General features: G+C 41.8%; 1 protein-coding gene across 7 annotated transcripts in view; it reads left to right on the forward strand.

Annotated features, from left to right (window-relative positions):
* The first annotated feature begins 9,764 nt into the window (after window positions 1–9,764).
* LOC124008509 (chromodomain-helicase-DNA-binding protein 6-like) overlaps window positions 9,765–19,383 on the forward strand; it is a 115,471-nt gene continuing 105,852 nt past the window's right edge. For 3 of the 7 annotated variants that reach the window (XR_006834108.1, XM_046319827.1, XM_046319834.1), the window contains exons 1-2: window positions 10,160–10,253; window positions 11,640–11,689. Coding sequence is in view for 6 of the 7 variants with exons in the window: in XM_046319827.1 (XP_046175783.1) it covers window positions 11,663–11,689 (27 nt within the window). In the remaining variant the exon portion in view is untranslated. Of the gene's footprint in view, window positions 9,961–10,159; window positions 10,254–10,297; window positions 10,324–10,362; window positions 10,534–10,874; window positions 10,967–11,639; window positions 11,690–19,383 lie in introns of those variants that run through there. The other 4 variants (XM_046319829.1, XM_046319831.1, XM_046319830.1 and 1 more) reach the window with 4 other exon arrangements.

Raw genomic sequence — 19,383 nt, forward strand, 5'->3', positions numbered from 1 at the left:
GACAAGAAGTTAAGCTTTTCAATGATGTAAGACACTTGTATTTTCATGAATGTTTAATATTACAAATTTTGTATTTTGAATTTCGCGCTCTGCAATTTCACTGGATGCTAGCGCCCCACCTGTCCCAAAGAGGTTTTAAGCTCACTCCACAGCTAGCTTGAAATATTGCCAATTGAGCTATCAAACAGGATCCTTTTCCTATAGCTCAATCAGTTCATACATTGTCAAGCGGGTGGCCACCTGTGTTGGCAAGGTAGAGGACCCTGGTTAAGCCAAGTCATAGGCAATTTAAGGGAGGCAGCGCTATATACTAAGATAGCACAGTGATGCCAGTTATGCTTGTTTGATTGAAACTCAGAGGATAAGTCATGCACTATTAAGTCCTGTAAGTGGTTCCACCAAGATTTGTAATAACAGTGGTACGATGAATGAAAGCTGGAATAGGACGACAGACCTCAATCTACTATTCCTACCTGATGTCAAGATGGGCATGGGCTATATTTGTATTCACGTGATTCACCTAGCTTATTCAACTGACTGATTTATCTTATTCACCTGGTTTATTCACCTGACCTCTATAGCCTAAAAGGCCAAAAGAAAGTCACGTAAAATAATTGAAGTGAACTGTGCTAGCCATTGAACATCTTGAACATCTTCCCACCTTAGCATTCAAGCCAGGTAATCAGGACACCTCACCATACAGATGGTCCTACACAAGTTTAATGACTGAATGATACATGTAGGCAGTGATGAAAAAAGTATCCAATTGTCATACTTGAGTAAAAGGAAAGATACCTTAACTTCTTGACGCTACCCATCCCTGTCGCGGGATCATTTTCGTCAGCATCCGCTGAATAGCATCGCAACAGTCAAATAATATTACTAAAAATATTCATATTCATGAAATCACAAGTGCAATATTGCAAAACACAGTTTAGCCTTTTGTTAATCCACCTGTCGTCTCAGATTTTGAAATGATGTTTTACAGCGAAAGCAATCCAAGCATTTGTGTAAGTTTATCGATAGCCTAGCACAACATTATGTACACTTAGCATCAGGAAGCTTGGTCACGAAAATCAGAAAAGCAATCAAATTAACCGTATACCTTTGATGATCTTCGGATGTTTTCACTCACGAGACTCCCAGTTACACAACAAATGTTCCTTTTGTTCCATAAATATTATTTTTAAACCCTAAATACCTCCGTTTGTTTGTCACGTTATGTTCAGAAATTCACAGGAAAACGCAGACGGAAATTCCAAATACTCTCCATAATGTCCACAGAAACATGTCAAACATTTTTTTATAACCATTCCTCAGGTAGTTTTTAAAATATATATTCGATAATATATCAACCGAGTGTGTAGGTTTTTAAATAATAGCGGGAGGAACAATGGCCGCTTTACTCTGTAGCGCAAAAACTCACTCAGAGAGCCCCCACCTATCCACTTATGCAATGTGATCTTTCACGCTCAGTTTCATGCTTTTATTTTGAAAAATATGTCTAAAGACTATTGACACCTTAGGGAAGCCATAGAAAAGGGAATCTGGTTGATATCCCTTTAAATGGAGGATAGGCATACATAGGAACAGAAGGGTTTCAAAATAAGAGGCACTTCCTGATTGGATTTTCCTCAGGGTTTCGCCTGCAATATCAGTTCTGTTATACTCACAGACAATATGTTGACAGTTTTGGAAACATTAGAGTGGTTTCTATCCTAATCTGTCAATTTAAAAGGTTGTTTACTTTGTGAACATCATTTTTCCAAACGTAAAAATAGTGCTCCCTAGCTTCAAGAGGTTAATAGAAAATGACTCACGCGAAAGTGAAAGTAAAACTATTTGGTTTTAAATATACTTAAGTATCAAAAGTAAAAGTATAAATAATTTCAAATTCCTTATATTAAGCAAACCAAATGACATAATTTGTAAATAACATTTATAGATAGCCAGGGGCACACTTCAACACTCAGACATAATTTACAAATGAAGCATGTGTGTTTAGTGAGTCTGCCAGATGAGAGACAGTAAGGATGACCAGGGATTTTCTGTAGAATTGGTGAATTGGACCATTTTCCTGTCCTGCTAAGCATTGAAGATGTAGCGAGTACTTTTGGGTGTCATGGAAAATGTATGGAGTAAAAAGTACATAATTGTCCTTATGAATGTAGTGACGTAAAAGTTGTAAAAAATATTAATAGTAAAGTAAAGTACAGATACCCCATATCACGACTTAAGTACACCACTGCTTGTAGCTCACAACAGCTTACAATGACAAATTCTGTCACCAACAATCTGAAGACTTCACAGAAGTTGCCTGAGAAGAGACAATTTGCTGATTAAATACTGCAAAATGCCAACGTGTTATACTCCAGGAAATTTCACATCCGGGAATAAAACATGAGCGAAGACTGGATTGTTACTTTGTTTTTTATTCAATGCTGTAATGATGGAGTGAAAGTATGGAAGCTCATTCCCACCACAATAAGAAATCAATACATGTAGATACTATCAATGATATGTATATGATAAATTGAAAGAGAAAGCAAAGTACTTAACCAGGTGAAATTTTGTTATTTCTCTTGCGTTCATTGCACGCAGAGTCAGGTTATATGCAACATTTTGGGCAGCCTGGCTCATTGCGAACTAATTTGCCAGAATTTTCCATAATTTTGACATAACATTGAAGGTTGTGCAATCTAACAAGAATATTTAGACTTAGGGATGCCACCCGTTAGTTAAAATACCAAACGGTTCCGTATTTCACTGAAATAATAAACGCTTTGTTTTCGAAATGATAGTTTCCGTATTCGACCATATTAATGACCAAAGGCTTGTTTTTCTGTGTGTTATTATGTTATAATTAAGTCTAATATGTGTTTATTCAGTAATGTTGTAATTGTCATTATTACAAATAAAAAAATAAAAAATAAATGGCTGTTTAACTAGTATCGGCTTTTTTGGTCCTCCAATAATCGGTATCGGTAACGCCGCTGAAAAATCATAATCGGTCGATCTCTAAAAGGAACCACTATCACTTCCCGGCCATCCCGAGTTCAGCGGGCTAGTCAATTGGGCATTTCTGCAGTATATTAGAGCATGTCAAATTCGTGATGGTAAATACCCATTGCAAGACATTGCAAATGAACAGCCATGCACCTGGTTATCTGAGAGGGTTACCAGTAGCATATTTTTTAAATGGTTTTTAAAACCTGTTAATGGTACAGATTCCCCAGGGGGTACCACCCCCCCCCCCCCGCTCAACTGAAACGGTGGCGCACAGTATGCAAAAATATTCCTATAAATATTTAACCTCCACACATTAACAAGTCCAATAGCTCAAATGAAAGATAAACACCTTGTTCATCTACCCAGCGTTGTTGGTCAAGATCTCGCGATACATGGCCCCATCCATTCTCCCCTCAGTACGGTGCAGTCATCCTGTCCCCTTTGCTGAAAAGCATCCCCAAAGAATGATGCTTCCACCTCCATGCTTCATGGTTGGGATGGTGTTCTTGGGGTTGTACCCATCCTTCTTCCTCCAAACACGGTGAGTGGAGTTTAGACCAAAAAGCTCTATTTTTGTCTCATCAGACCACATGACCTTCTCCCATTCCTCCTCTGGATCATCCAGATGGTCATTGGCAAACATCAGACGGGCATGGACATGCACTGGCTTGAACAGGGGGACCTTGCGTGCGCTGCAGGATTTTAATCAATGACGGTGTAGTGTGTTACTAATGGTTTTCTTTGAGACTGTGGTCCCAGCTCTCTTCAGGTCATTGACCAGGTCCTGCCGTGTTGTTCTGGACTGATCCCTCACCTTCCTGATAATCACTGATGCCCCACGAGGTGAGAACTTGCATGGAGCCCCAGACCGAGGGTGATTGACCGTCATCTTGAACTTCTTCCATTTTCTAATAATTGCGCCAACAGCGGTTGCCTTCTCACCAAGCTGCTTGCCTATTGTCCTGTAGCCCATCCCAGCCTTGTGCAGGTCTACAATTTTATCCCTGATGTTCTTACACAATTCTCTGGTCTTGGCCATTGTGGAGAGGTTGGAGTTTGTTTGATTGAGTGTGTGGACAGGTGTCTTTTATACAGGTAACGAGTTCAAACAGGTGCAGTTAATACAGGTAATGAGTGGAGAACAGGAGGGCTTCTTAAAGAAAAACTAACAGGTCTGTGAAAGCCGGAATTCTTACTGGTTGTTAGGTGATCAAATACTTATGTCATGCAATAAAATGCTAATTAATTACTTAAAAATCATACAATGTGATTTTCTGGATTTTTGTTTTAGATTCCGTCTCTCACAGTTGAAATGTACCTATGATAAAAATTACAGACCTCTACATGCTTTGTAAGTAGGAAAACCTGCAACATCTGCCAGTGTATCAAATACTTGTTCTCCCCACTGTATATGTAAACAACAGCTGGTGCATGATATCTAAGGAAGTGTCAAGGTGTTGCTTGCCTGAGGTAGTGTATCTCATGATAAGCTGTAGACCACACTATCTACCAAGAGAGTTTTCATTTGTATTTTTCGTTGCTGTCTACAAACCACCACAGACCAATGCTGGCACTAAAACCGCACTCAATGAGCTGTTTACCGCCATAAGCAAACAGGAAAACGCTCATCCAGAGGCGGCACACCTAGTGGCCGGGGAATTTAATGCAGGGGAACAAATCAGGTTTACCTAATTTCGATCAGCATGTTAAATGTGCAAAAATTCTAGACCACCTTTAATCCACAAACAGAGATGAGTACAAAGCTGTCCCTCACCCTCCATTTGGCAAATCTGACCATAATTCTATCCCCCTGATTCCTGCTTACAAGCTCAATTTAAAGCAGGAAGCACCTGTGACTGTCTTTTAAAAAATGGTTCGATGAAGCAGATGCTAAGCTACAGGACTGTTTTGCTAGCACAGACTGGAATATGTTCTGGGATTCTTTCGATGGCATTGAGGACTACAACACATCAGTCACTGGCTTTAAAAAGTGCAACAAGGAGGTCGTCCCCACAGTGATCGTACATACATACTCCAACCAGAAGCAATGAATTACAGGCAACATATGTACTGAGCTAAAGGTAGAGCTGCTGCTTTCAAGGAGCGGGACTCTAACCCGGAAGCTAATAAGAAATCCTGCAATGCCCTCCGACGAACCATCAAACAGTCAAAGCATCAATACAAGACTAAGATCGAATCGTACTACACCATCTCCAACGCTCGTCAGACGTGGCAGGACTTGCAAACTATTACAGACTACAAAGGGAAGCACAGCCGAGAGCTGACCAGTGACACAAGCCTACCAGACGAGCTAAATAACTTCTATGCTCGCTTCGAGGCAAGTAACAATGAAACATGTATGAGAGCATCAGCTGTTCCGGATGACTGTGTGATCACGCTCTCCGCAGCCGATGTGAGTAAGACCTTTAAACAGGTCAACATTCACAAGGCCGCAGGGCCAGATGGATTACCAGGACGTGTACTCAGAGCATGCGATGACCAACTGGCAAGTGTCTTCACTGATAATTTCAATCTTTCCCTGTCTGAGTCTGTAAAACCAACATGTTTCAAGCAGACCACCATAGTCCCTGTGCCCAAGAATACTAAGGTAACCTGCCTAAATGGCTACCGACTCGCAGCACTCATGTCTGTAGCCATGAAACGCTTTGAAAGGCTGGTCATGACTCACATCAACACCATTATCCCAAAAACCCTAGACCCACTCCAATTTGCATTCCGCACCAACAGATCCACAGATATAGCAATCGCTATTTCACTCCACACAGCCCTTTCACACCTGGAAAAAAGAAACACCTATGTCAATGCTATTCATTGACTACAGCTCAACATTCAACACCATCGTGCCCTCAAAACTCATCATTAAGTTTTGGGAAAGGCGTGCCGCTAGCGGGACACCTCGACAACATCTGGGGAAATTGCAGTGCGCGAAATTCAAACTACAGTATTATAAATATTTAACTTTCATAAAATCACAAGTGTAATTCATCAAAATAAAGCTTAACTTCTTGTTAATCAAGCCACTGTGTCAGATTTCTCAAAGGCTTTATGGCGAAAGCAAACCATGGCTCATTTTTTCCAAAAACCAGCCTGAAACTCTTTCTAAAGACTGTTGACATCTAGTGGAAGCCCTAGGAATTGCAATCTAGGAGGACTTCGCCTTATAATAAAAGTGATAGCCATTGAAAATAGTGGTAAGCTGAATTATTATTTTTTTGGTATGGTTTTTCCTTGGGGTTACGCCCCGTATCGCCCCTCTGTTATACTCACAGACATAATTGTAACAGTTTTAGAAACTTTAGTGTTTTCTATCCAAATCTACCAAGTATATGCATATCCTAGCTTCTGGGCCTGAGTAACAGGCAGTTTACTTTGGGCACGCTTTTCAGCCGGCCATGAAAATACTGTCCCCTATCCCAAACAAGTTAAGGACCCTGGGACTAAACACCTCCCTCTGCAACCGGATACTGGACTTCCTGACTGGCCACCCCCAGGTGGTAAGGGTAGGGTAACAACACATCTGCTATGCTGATCCTCAACACGGGGGCCCCTCAGGAGTGCGTGCTCAGTCCCCTCCTGTACTCTCTGTTCACTCCTGACTGCACGGCCAGGCACGACTCCAACACCATCATTAAGTTTGCTGATAACACAACAGTGGTAGTATTTGATCACTGAAAACAACGAGAACGTCTATAGGGAGGAGGTCAGAGACCTGACCATGCGATGCAAGGACAAGAACCTTTCCCTCAATGTGATTAAGACAAAGGAGATGATCGGGGACTACAGGAAATTGAGGAAAGAGCACCTTTCTCATCAACTGGGCTGTAGTGGAGCATGTTGAGAGCTTAAAGTTCCTTGGCGTCCACCTCACAAACAAACTAACATAGTCCAAGCACACCAAGACAGTCATAAAGAGGGCACGACAAACCATATTCCCCCTCAGGAGACTGGAAAGATTTTGCATGGGTCCTCAGATCCTCAAAAGGTTTTACAGCTGCACCATCGAGAGCATCTTGACAGGTTGCATCACTGCCTGGTATGGCAACTGCTCGACCTCCGACCGCAAGGAACTACAGAGGGTAGTGCGTACAGCTCAGTACATCCCTGGGGTCAAGCTCCTGCCATCCAGGACCTCTATACCAAGCAGTGTCAGAGGAAGGCCCTAAAAAATTGTCAGACTCCAGCCGCACTAGTCAAAGACTGTTCACCCTGCTACCGCATGGTAAGTGGTACCAGAGTGCCAAGTCTAGGTCCTAGAGGCTTCTAAACAGCTTCTACCCCCAAGCCATAAGACTCCTGAACAGCAAATCAAATGGCAACCTGGACTACTTGCACCCCCCCCCACCCTCTTCTACGTTGCTGCTACAGTCTACCTACATGTACATTTACCTCAATTACCTCGACACCGGTTCCCCCCTCACATTGACTCTGTACTGGTACCCCCTGTATATAGCCCCGCTATTGTTATTTACTGCTGCTCTTTAATTATTTATCATTCTTTTCTCTTAGTTTTTAACATTTTATTTAGGTATTTTCTTAAAACTGCATTGTTAACGGCTTGTAAGTAAGCATTTCACTGTAAGGTCTACACCTGTTGTATTCAGCGCAAATTTGATTTAGTTTCATCAGACCAGAGAATCTTGTTTCTCATGGTCTGAGAGTCCTTTAGGTGGCTTTTGGCAAACTCCAAACTGGCTGTCATGTGCCTTTAACTGAGGAATGGCTTCTGTCTGGTCACTCCACCATAAAGGCCTGATTGGTGGTGTGCTGCAGAGATTGGTTCCCATCTCAACAGAGGAACTGGAGCTCTGTCAGAGTGACCATTGGGATATTGGTCACCTCCCTGAACAAGGCCCTTTTTCCCCAAATGCTAAGTTTGGCCTGATGGCCAGCTCTAGGAAGAGTCTTGGTGGTTCCAAACTTCTTCCTTTAAAAATTATGGAGGCCACTGTGTACTTGGTGTCAATTAATGCTTCAGAAATGTTTTGGTAGCCTTCCCCAGATCTGTGACTCGACACAATCCTGTCTCGGAACTGTATGGACAATTCCTTCAACCTCATTATTATCATGGCTTGGTTATTGCTCTGACATGCACTGCCAACTGTGGGACCTTATATAGACAGGATTGTGCATTTCCGAATCATGTCCAATCAATTGAATTTACCACAGGCGGACTCCAATCAAGTTGTAGAAACATCTCAAGGATGATCAATGGATGCAGGATACACCTGATCTCAATTTCGAGTATCATAGCAAAGGGTTTGAATACTTATTTAATAAGGTATTTCTGTTTTTTATGTTTAATAGATTTGCAGAAATGTCTAAAAACCTGTTTTCACTTTGTCATTATGGGATATTGTGGGTAGATTGACAAGGTAAAAAATGCATTTATTCCATTTTAGAATTAGGCTCTAATGTAACAAAATGTGGGAAAAGACAAGGGGTCTGAATACTTTCAAATGCACTGTATACTGTCCCTAAGAAAGTAATACTTTCATTGTGTAGTAGGCTGTTAGAAGTTAGTGGTGCACATGTAGCCTATAGCCTGTTTTAGAGAAATGTAATCATTGAATATTCAAATCAAATCAAATTTTATTTGTCACATACACATGGTTAGCAGATGTTAATGCGAGTGTAGCGAAATGCTTGTGCTTCTAGTTCCGACAATGCAGTAATAACCAACAAGTAATCTAAGTAACAATTCCAAAAGTACTGTCTTATACACAGTGTAAGGGGATAAAGAATATGTACATAAGGATATATGAATGAGTGATGGTACAGAGCAGCATAGGCAAGATACAGTAGATGGTATCGAGTACAGTATATACATATGAGATGAGTATGTAAACAAAGTGGCATAGTTAAAGTGGCTAGTGATACATGTATTACATAAGGATGCAGTCGATTATATTGTAAGAGATTTCATTGTCTGCCTATATGCTCCCTTTATTTATCCTACAGTTATGACTTGGTGTACAGGGAGAATACTGTAAAAATGGCCCATGGTCTGAATTCTGTTGCTGTCCATTTCAAAAGTGCTGAACAAATAGCTATATTTATTTTACGTTTATTTAACCAGGCAAGTCAGTTAAGAACAAATTCTTATTTTCAATGACGGCCTAGGAACAACTGCCTGTTCAGGGGCAGAACGACAGATTTGTTGTTCTGTCAGCTTGGGGGTTTGAACTCTAACCATTAGGCTACCCTGCCGCCCCAAGTTAATGAATGGTTTAGTGTTGTTTTGTGTTGGGAGTTTTACATTTAAAATCGCCACTGCTCTACCAGTGCCTTGGCATAATCTTAACATTTTGAATTGAGGAACCACTGTATCTCTAAATGTAATAATAGTATATCAAATTATTTACATACTATCTAAACATTTCAAAATACGTTAGTCAAAATTGATAAGATTTGTTGAAATTCTGACTAACGTATCTCAATTTTCTTTTAGATTAGTATCACATTTTTGACATACTATCTAAAAAATGTAGAAATAGAATAGTCAGGATTTCAAGATAGTGTCTCAAATTGTATACATACTATCTAAAAAATGTCAAGATACTTTCATGATTGGAAGATGCAAGTGTAACCGATGTGAAATGGCTAGCTAATGAGCAGGGTGCGCGCTAATAGCGTTTCAATATGTGACGTCACTCGCTCTGACACCTTGAAGTAGTTGTTCCCCGCGGCTTTTGTGGCGCGATGTGTAACGATGTCTATGTGTGCAAAGGGTCTCTGGTTCGAGCCCAGGTAAGGGAAAAGAGGAGAGGGCTGGAGGCTATACTGTTACACAAGGAAGAAGAAATATAAAACCACTAGATCTTTACAGAATTGAGACCAGGAATAAAACAAATGCGTGTTAAACTACACGGCCAAAGAGTAAAACCGAGGGACTCTCATGACCGAAAAATGAGGTTTTCGTGCGGTTTTATGGTAAGCAAAGTAGTAGAATACAACCAATCACAAGAAGGTTCACATCAACGGTAACTAAATGTGCCCAATGGTGTTTGCAGTATGTAGCTCTCAGACAAACTTAGAACGGCACTCCTTGTTTGACAGCTGGAGGACCAATGGAAATATCCATCGACCCAGCTGCACTATGGTGCAGCCAATGAAAAATAGAATGTTACGGGTCCAATTATTTTGGCTGTTGTAGCAGGCGGCCAGCGCTAAACTTCACCAAATAATAGCTGTTTGTATTTTGGCTGCTGCAGTAGCCATTTTAGGTAAGTAGGTATTTTAACTGTTTTTAATATGTGTTGTATTGCAGGGTCCTGTGTTGTGGTGCGGTGGTTGGTGAGTCTCAAACTTGTGCATCTCTCATGAATGAACTCATCTGCTTTATGAGGATTAAGAAATTGCACGGAGGCCCCCCTCCCCATCTCACACCCAGTCTATTTTTTTAAATGCATTTTTCTAAACTGTCATGGCGTTTTTGTGTCCTTGGAAATAAATGCAGAGAAAGCCCAGTGTTCGGCAACTGATGCTCTGACCCGTGTTGCCCAGGTAGGTGAAGTCATATTGAGGGGTAGCGGCGATGTCTCTGCGAGGTTTTTAAGGGGGTGTTCACACGTGTAAGGACTGGAATATATAACATCATTGCAGTGACATTAGTTAGCAGGCTGGCTAGCTCGATACCTTGCTAATATAAATAGGACACGGCGCCGCCGACGTAACGGTTAGTGTTGTTTTTGGTAGATGAATTGATAACGCTTTCTTAATCATATAAGTTAGCTAAGAACTTCAATTTGCCAGGCAACTTGTAGCAGTTAAGTTCTACAGTCTACTAGCTACTTCATGATAGCCAGCTCAAGTCTTTGCCATGAAACTGAGACACGTTCCCGCAGGTAGGTCGATTATTCCTGTGGAATTTTGGTGGAGCCAATATGCCGCGCAACTACACCAGGTCTAACAGAAAACAAAGCCCCTGGTCGCACAGGTAAAGTAGGCAGCTCCCCTCGCCACCTGCAGTTTATTTGGATCCAAATTAGCTGTTGCATAAGTCACAGCTATTCTTCCTAGGGTCCGCAAAAATAAAAGCACAAATGATATACTACAAAATAAACATAAACAATTACATGTCACACATTATACAAATCTAAAACCACTTGAGGTTCGTTTGTAAACAAACAATGTGTCCCAAATGACGTTTGCTATGAAAGAACACCGTTGTGTCTGATTTTCTTGGCTAAACAATAGTGCATTCGGGTTTAGTGAGTTTAGTCTGTATCCAGTAGAGTCAGGAAGGAGTAGGCTAGTTTGGCTCATCACTTTCAAGGTAACTTGCAAATGTCTAACTTGTAGGGGCACTTTTTTTTCACATATAGCTGAGACTAGTTGTCACCTGACAATCATAAGTGCCTTAGCTACATTGGAATTGCTCATGGTGCCTAATCATGTAGGCCTAGATGGAATGTGTGTAAAAGAGCCTTGGTTTATTGTAACAATTCTATCAATGGAGAAAGGTGACTAACCAATTATCTCCTGTTTTTTATTTTTTAACTATGAACTCTTTCCGCCCTTGCAAATAATTTGACCAGGTCCTGCTGAGGTTAGTGTATTTTTTCTTTTTTTTTCTTACTTCAATAAAGATATTTATTTCTGTGTCATAGATGCAGTGAAGGTGAAGAGAAATATGAAAATACAAAAGAAGGACAAACAGGTTTGTATCTTTTTGACTTGCATGCTTGTCTACGTGTACATGCACTACTGTTTAAAAGTTTGGGGTCACTTAGAAATGTCCTTGTTTTTGAAACATTTAAAAGTACATCAAATTGATCAGAAATACAGTGTAGCCATTGTTAATGTTGTAATGACTTGTAGCTGGAAACAGCTTTTAAAAAAACCCGAATATCTACATAGGTGTACAGAGGCCCATTATCAACAACCATCACTTGTGTTCCAATGGCATGTTGTGTTAGCTAATCCATGTTAACCATTTTAAAAGACTAATTGGTCATTAGAAACCCCTTTGCAATTATGTTAGCACAGATGAAAATGGTTGATTAGTGCTGATTTAAAGAAGCAATAAAACTGGCATTCTTTAGACTAGTTGAGTATCAGTAGCATCAGCATTTGTGGGTTCGATTAGAGGCTGTGAGAAATTGCCAAGAAACTGAAGTTCTCGTACAACGCTGTGTACTACTCCCTTCGCAGAACAGTACAAACTGGCCCTAACCAAAATAGAAAGAGGAGTGGGAGGCCCCGGTGCGCAAGAGAACAAGTACATTAGTGTCTAGTTTGAGAAACCGACGCCTCACAAGTCATCAACTGGCAGTTTCATTAAATAGTACTTGCAAAACACCAGTCTCAACGTCAACAGTGAATAGGTGACTCTGGGATGCTGGCCTTCTAGGTCAGTTTAATTGCTTCTTTAATCAAACAGTTTTCAGCTGTGCTAACATTTGCAAAGGGTTTTCTAATGATCAATTAGTCTTTTATAATGATCATCTTTGATTAGCTAACACAATGTGCCATTGGAACACAGGAGTGATGTTTGCTGATAATGAGCCTCTGTACGCCTATATAGATATTCCATAAATCAGCCGTTTCCAGCTACAATAGTCATTTACAACATTAACAATGTCTACACTATATTTCTGACCAATTTATTTTAATGGACAAAAAACAAGGGAATTTAATTGACCCCAAACTTTTGAACGGTTACATACATGCATGCATACATGCATACATACATATTAGAACATAATACATTGTTGACAAATGTTTTCAGCAACCTTGAAATATAAAAGTAGATATGTAAATCAAGAGTAACACTGTCACTCAGCCTTGAGTTGCCGAAGTGGCTTGTTATTTATGATCCTAAGTTCCATCGCAAATGGAATTGAATGATGAGTCAGACCTACGATTCTGACTCATCACACTTTCACATACAATAAGAGCACAGTCTCTCTGCTCATCTTTTGTTGAGTTGGTGTTGAACGCAGGCCATACACATGACTCTGTTCGTTAGTCTTGGAGTCCTCTTGGAGTGCTGGTTCGTGAGATTCTTGTTAATGGCAGCATTTCATTCTAAACCACAGATAGGCTTAATTTTGAAGGCTCATTCTGTAATGACTAAAATAATTTGTTTAAAAGCCATTGTTTGCAGGATTTACTGTTCAATGGTCATTGTAATTAATGATATACACACCGTTTCTTAACTCTTACTCCTACCCAAAAATGTTGCATTCAGTTACAAACCTGATTGCGCTCCTTTTTTTTGGTCATTTGAGCCTTTCTAAACCAACTTTGAATAGCTTTAATTTATGCATAAAGGAAAGTTATTCAATGTTTGTTCAGACTCACCCAAGGACAAAAAAAACAAGCAATGGAGTGCAATCAGGTTAGAGAAGGCTTTAGAGCTCTTTGGCCACACACACAAACCAGTGGTGGTTTTGGTGTAGATTAAAAACATACACAAGTTTAATTTTCTAATTTTGTGCACAAATTGTTTCCATTGCTTAATGAGCATTTTTCCTTTGCCAAAATATGCCACACCTGTTAGGTGGCTGGATTATCAAGTAGCGGATTTAAACTGGATGATCATTACATGGGTGCACCTTGTGTTGCGGACAATGAAGGCCTCTCTAAAATGTGCAGTTTTGTCACAAATGTCAAGTTTTGAAGAGGTGTGCAATTGGCGTGCCAACATCAGGAAAGTCCACCAGAGCTGTTGGTGGAGAAATTAACATTCAATTTTCAGGCAATGTCGTTTTATGTCAACTGGCCTCGCGACTGCAGACCACATGTAAGCACGCCAGCCCAGGACCTCCATATCCGGCTTCTTCCCCTGTGGGATCATCTGATACCAGCCACCTGGACAGCTGAAACTGTGTTTGCACAACCAAAGACCTTATGCACAAACTGTCAGAAACACTGGAGAAGTGTGCTCTTCACAGATTAATCCCGGTTTCAACTGTACTGGGAAGATTGCAGACAGTGTGTGTGGGCGAGTGGTTTGCTGTTGTGAAGACTGAACCGTGGGGTTATGGTATGGACAACTAACATAAATACATTTTATCGTTGGCAATTTGAATGCACAGCAATACCGTGATGAGATCCTGAGGCCCATTGTTGTGGCATTCATACACTTCCACATGTTTCAGCATGATAATGCACGGCACATTCCACAGGCCCCAATCAACAGCCTGATCAAGGAAATATTGAAGGCGATGTCACACTGTATGAGGCAGATTGTGGTTTCCAGATACTGACTGGTTTTCTGGATGTCATTTTAATTTTCTTAAGGTATCTGTGACTGTGTGTGTAAAGTCTTTGAATTTGTTGCATGTTTCCTTTTAAAAATATTTTTGTTCAGTGGAGCATAAAATATAATTTCCCAACATTTGAGCATGCAGTACAGCTCAGTATTTTAATTATACATTTTTGCTAATCTCTTTCAAGGGTGTCAATTTTAGTACGTGATTTATGTGTACCTATACTTTTTGTAATATTAGCTGGATATATTGGCTATTGGCTGGAGTGTATTTCCACTATTGTAAAAATCCTTGCCAGAAAGACTCAATCCCAAATGGGCTTGTAAACCATGCGCCATATGCGCTTGTGGAGATCTGAGAGGATTTGATAGGTGTAAGCAATAGTGGTAATGGTAATAGTGCCACCCTGCCCACTCAGGCTAGGTGGAAGTTTCTCCATATTGCTTATACCTGTCAAATCCTCAGATCTCCGCAAGGGCAGGGTTTCCTAAACTCTGTCCTCGGGACCCCAAGGGGTGCATGTTTTGGTTTTTGCCCTAGCACTGCACAGCTGATTCAAATAATAAACTAATTGTCTAGCTTTGAAAACTTGACTCAGCCGTGTAGTGTTAGGACAAAAACAAAAATGTGCACATCTTGTGGTCCGGAGGATCAGTTTGGGTATCCCTTGCTTAGTGCTCAATTTGGGATTGGGCAGAAGTCTGCAAGTACACACTTTTAGTGAAGTGTGGAGAATTGGGACTCATCCTTAGATACCCCAAACCCTCCAAGGTGTGTTTTAGGGCCTCATTCATACAGAAAATGTGTATGACAACATTATAAATACCAAAAGCTAGGGGTGCATAATATATCGGAATCAGCCGATATTAGCTAAAAACGGCAACATCGGTATCGGCCCAATGTCTAGTTTAACACAGATGTGAAAAACCGATGTCATAGCTGAAATGCATACCTAATATGACGCCACGTAAAATTTTGCGCTATATGATCAACACAGCATTCCTAACCTAGCCCACAATGTCTGCTGTGTGGATCGAGCAGTCATTTGAAAGCGTAAGAACATTTCAGCGGGACAACTCAAAAGGCAAAATCCGTTAACGGCAAGATAATGGAATTCATTGCCCTTGACAATCAACTGTTCTCTGTCGTGGGTGATGTTGGCTTTTACGACTGGTCGTGCACCGGCACACACTAACGTGACCAAGTGCACCATTCAGATGTTGCCCTATGTTGCACAGTAATAGCTTCACGACATACTATGGAATGCCTTTTGGGTCTTTGCTTGTCAAAGATGCACGTCAACACTATTTGACACGTTAAATAAGCTTTTATTTTGACACGTCAAATAACACGGTTTTAGTATAGAATGTTGTGTGTTCTGAATTTGCACGTGCAAGCCAAGCTCCACCTACTATCAGTAACACTGTCAAAGCTGTACAAAAAAATCTGCAAACACCTGCCACGAACGATGCGTTTACAATTCTGCGTTGGTAATAAAGCATTTTGTTCAACCGCATCTTCTGGGGTAGCTAGCTAGCTTTAGCTTGGTACCAAGATACGACCAGTAGAAACTGCAGTCATTTTCACTATTAGTAATGATTTAGGAATCCTTGTGAGTAAGTATTAGTTAGTTAGCCACTTGTTGTTCACCTATTGAAATTGAACTTCAGTTCATGAAAATAAATAGCTAGCCAGCTACTTAATCCTGTTGCCCAAAGCTAATGTTTATAAGCAGCCAGCTAGCTTCATCTGGCTAGTGAGGCTCAACCTGACCGGGTTATGTGTTGTGTAGCTAACCACAATAAGTATTAGGCACAATAGTGGAATTTGCGGTTTTCCTTCAAAATAAAAGTACCACTTTGAAAGTGATGCAGAAGGTTACAATTGGTGGAATCATGCCCTATTTAGACAATGTTAAACAAGGTTGGAATGTGAAGCAATGAAATGGGGCATCAGTCTACTCGGTGACACCCTCAGAACACAACTGTGAAGAGTTTACGCTAATATTAGTGTTGTAGCTCTTATCGCAGGACTTACTGTGAAATCACCTCCCCAGTCAGCGGTATTGACATTCATATTGCACTTTACAGCTTTACCTAAGGATTGGGGTTCAATGAAATGGGGTAACTGTCTACTCAATAACAGTATTTTTTTTCCCAACGTCAGACTTATCAGACTCCAAAACATCCACAGAGTATTTTTTTCCCTATGGAATAGTGTTTAATTCAGTTGTTTGAGTCCTGCAATACGAGCTAAGATGCTAATGTTCTCTGGGTGTCACTGAGTAGACTGATGCCCCATGTCATTGATCCACAAGCCATAGGTAAGGCTGTACAGTGAAATAAGTATGTCCCCAATGTAATTCTAAAGTATAATACATCCAGTATGATTTCAACAGATTTTTGTCAAATTAACAATGTCTTTTGTTGATAAAAAAAAAATCAAAATCAAATTTTATTTGTCGCATATGTTAATGCGAGTGTAGCGAAATGCTTGTGTTTCTAGTTCCGTTCATGCAGTAATATCTAACAAGTAATCTAACCTAACAATTTCACAACTACCTTGTACACACAAGTGAAAAGGAATGAATAAGAATATGTACATAAAAATATATGAATGAGTGATGGCCGAACGGCATAGGCAAGATGTAGTAGATGGTATAGAGTACAGTATATACAGTGGGGAGAAGTATTTGATAACCTGCAAAATCGGCAGTGTTTCCTACTTACAAAGCATGTAGAGGCCTGTAATTTTTGTCAAAGGTACACTTCAACTGTGAGAGACGGAAATTAAAACAAAAATCCAGATAATCACTGCATGATTTAAGTAATTCATTTGCATTTTATTGCATGACATAAGTATTTGATCACCTACCAACCAGTAAGAATTCCGGCTGTCACAGACCTGTTAGTTTTTCTTTAAGAAGCCCTCCTGTTCTCCACTCATTACCTGTATTAACTGCACCTGTTTGAACTCGTTACCTGTATAAAAGACACCTGTCCACACACTCAATCAAACAGACTACAACCTCTCCAAAATAGCCAAGACCAGAGAACTGTGTAAGGACATCAGGGATAACATTTACATTTAAGTCATTTAGCAGACGCTCTTATCCAGAGCGACTTACAAATTGGTGCATTCACCTTATGACATCCAGTGGAACAGTCACTTTACAATAGTGCATCTAAATCTTAAAGGGGGGGGGGTGAGAGGGATTACTTATCCTATCCTAGGTGTTCCTTAAAGAGGTGGGGTTTCAGGTGTCTCCGGAAGGTGGTGATTGACTCCGCTGTCCTGGCGTCGTGAGGGAGTTTGTTCCACCATTGGGGGGCCAGAGCAGCGAACAGTTTTGACTGGGCTGAGCGGGAGCTGTACTTCCTCAGTGGTATGGAGGCGAGCAGGCCAGAGGTGGATGAACGCAGTGCCCTTGTTTGGGTGTAGGGCCTGATCAGAGCCTGGAGGTACTGAGGTGCCGTTCCCCTCACAGCTCCGTAGGCAAGCACCATGGTCTTGTAGCGGATGCGAGCTTCAACTGGAAGCCAGTGGAGAGAACGGAGGAGCAGGGTGACGTGAGAGAACTTGGGAAGGTTGAACACCAGACGGGCTGCGGCGTTCTGGATGAGTTGAAGGGGTTTAATGGCACAGGCAGGGAGCCCAGCCAACAGCGAGTTGCAGTAATCCAGACGGGAGATGACAAGTGCCTGGATTAGGACCTGCGCCGCTTCCTGTGTGAGGCAGGGTCGTACTCTGCGGATGTTGTAGAGCATGAACCTACAGGAACGGGCCACCGCCTTGATGTTGGTTGAGAACGACAGGGTGTTGTCCAGGATCACGTCAAGGTTCTTAGCGCTTTGGGAGGAGGACACAATGGAGTTGTCAACCGTGATGGCGAGATCAGGGAACGGGCAGTCCTTCCCCGGGAGGAAGAGCAGCTCCGTCTTGCCGAGGTTCAGCTTGAGGTGGTGATCCGTCATCCACACTGATATGTCTGCCAGACATGCAGAGATGCGATTCGCCACCTGGTCATCAGAAGGGGGAAAGGAGAAGATTAATTGTGTGTCGTCTGCATAGCAATGATAGGAGAGACCATTACATTTACATTTAAGTCATTTAGCAGACGCTCTTATCCAGAGCGACTTACAAATTGGTGCATTCACCTTATGACATCCAGTGGAACAGCCACTTTACAATAGTGCATCTACATATTTTAAGGGGGGGGGTGAGAAGGATTACTTTATCCTATCCTAGGTATTCCTTAAAGAGGTGGGGTTTCAGGTGTCTCCGGAAGGTGGTGATTGACTCCGCTGTCCTGGCGTCGTGAGGGAGTTTGTTCCACCATTGGGGAGCCAGAGCAGCGAACAGTTTTGACTGGGCTGAGCGGGAACTGTACTTCCTCAGTGGTAGGGAGGCGAGCAGGCCAGAGGTGGATGAACGCAGTGCCCTTATTTGGGTGTAGGGCCTGATCAGAGCCTGGAGGTACTGAGGTGCCGTTCCCCTCACAGCTCCGTAGGCAAGCACCATGGTCTTGTAGCGGATGCGAGCTTCAACTGGAAGCCAGTGGAGAGAGCGGAGGAGCGGGGTGACGTGAGAGAACTTGGGAAGGTTAAACACTAGACGGGCTGCGGCGTTCTGTTCTGGATGACCATGTGAGGTTATGACAGAGCCAAGTGACTTGGTGTATAGCGAGAATAGGAGAGGGCCTAGAACAGAGCCCTGGGGGACACCAGTGGTGAGAGCGCGTGGTGAGGAGACAGATTCTCGCCACGCCACCTGGTAGGAGCGACCTGTCAGGTAGGACGCAATCCAAGCGTGGGCCGCGCCGGAGATGCCCAAGTCGGAGAGGGTGGAGAGGAGGATCTGATGGTTCATGGTATCGAAGGCAGCCGATAGATCTAGAAGGATGAGAGCAGAGGAGAGAGAGTTAGCTTTAGCAGTGCGGAGCGCCTCCGTGATACAGAGGAGAGCAGTCTCAGTTGAATGACTAGTCTTGAAACCTGACTGATTTGGATCAAGAAGGTCATTCAGAGAGAGATAGCGGGAGAGCTGGCCAAGGACGGCACGTTCAAGAGTTTTGGAGAGAAAAGAAAGAAGGGATACTGGTCTGTAATTGTTGACATCGGAGGGATCGAGTGTAGGT

This window comes from Oncorhynchus gorbuscha, linkage group LG21 (assembly GCF_021184085.1).
Source record: "Oncorhynchus gorbuscha isolate QuinsamMale2020 ecotype Even-year linkage group LG21, OgorEven_v1.0, whole genome shotgun sequence".
Lineage (NCBI taxonomy): Eukaryota > Metazoa > Chordata > Actinopteri > Salmoniformes > Salmonidae > Oncorhynchus > Oncorhynchus gorbuscha.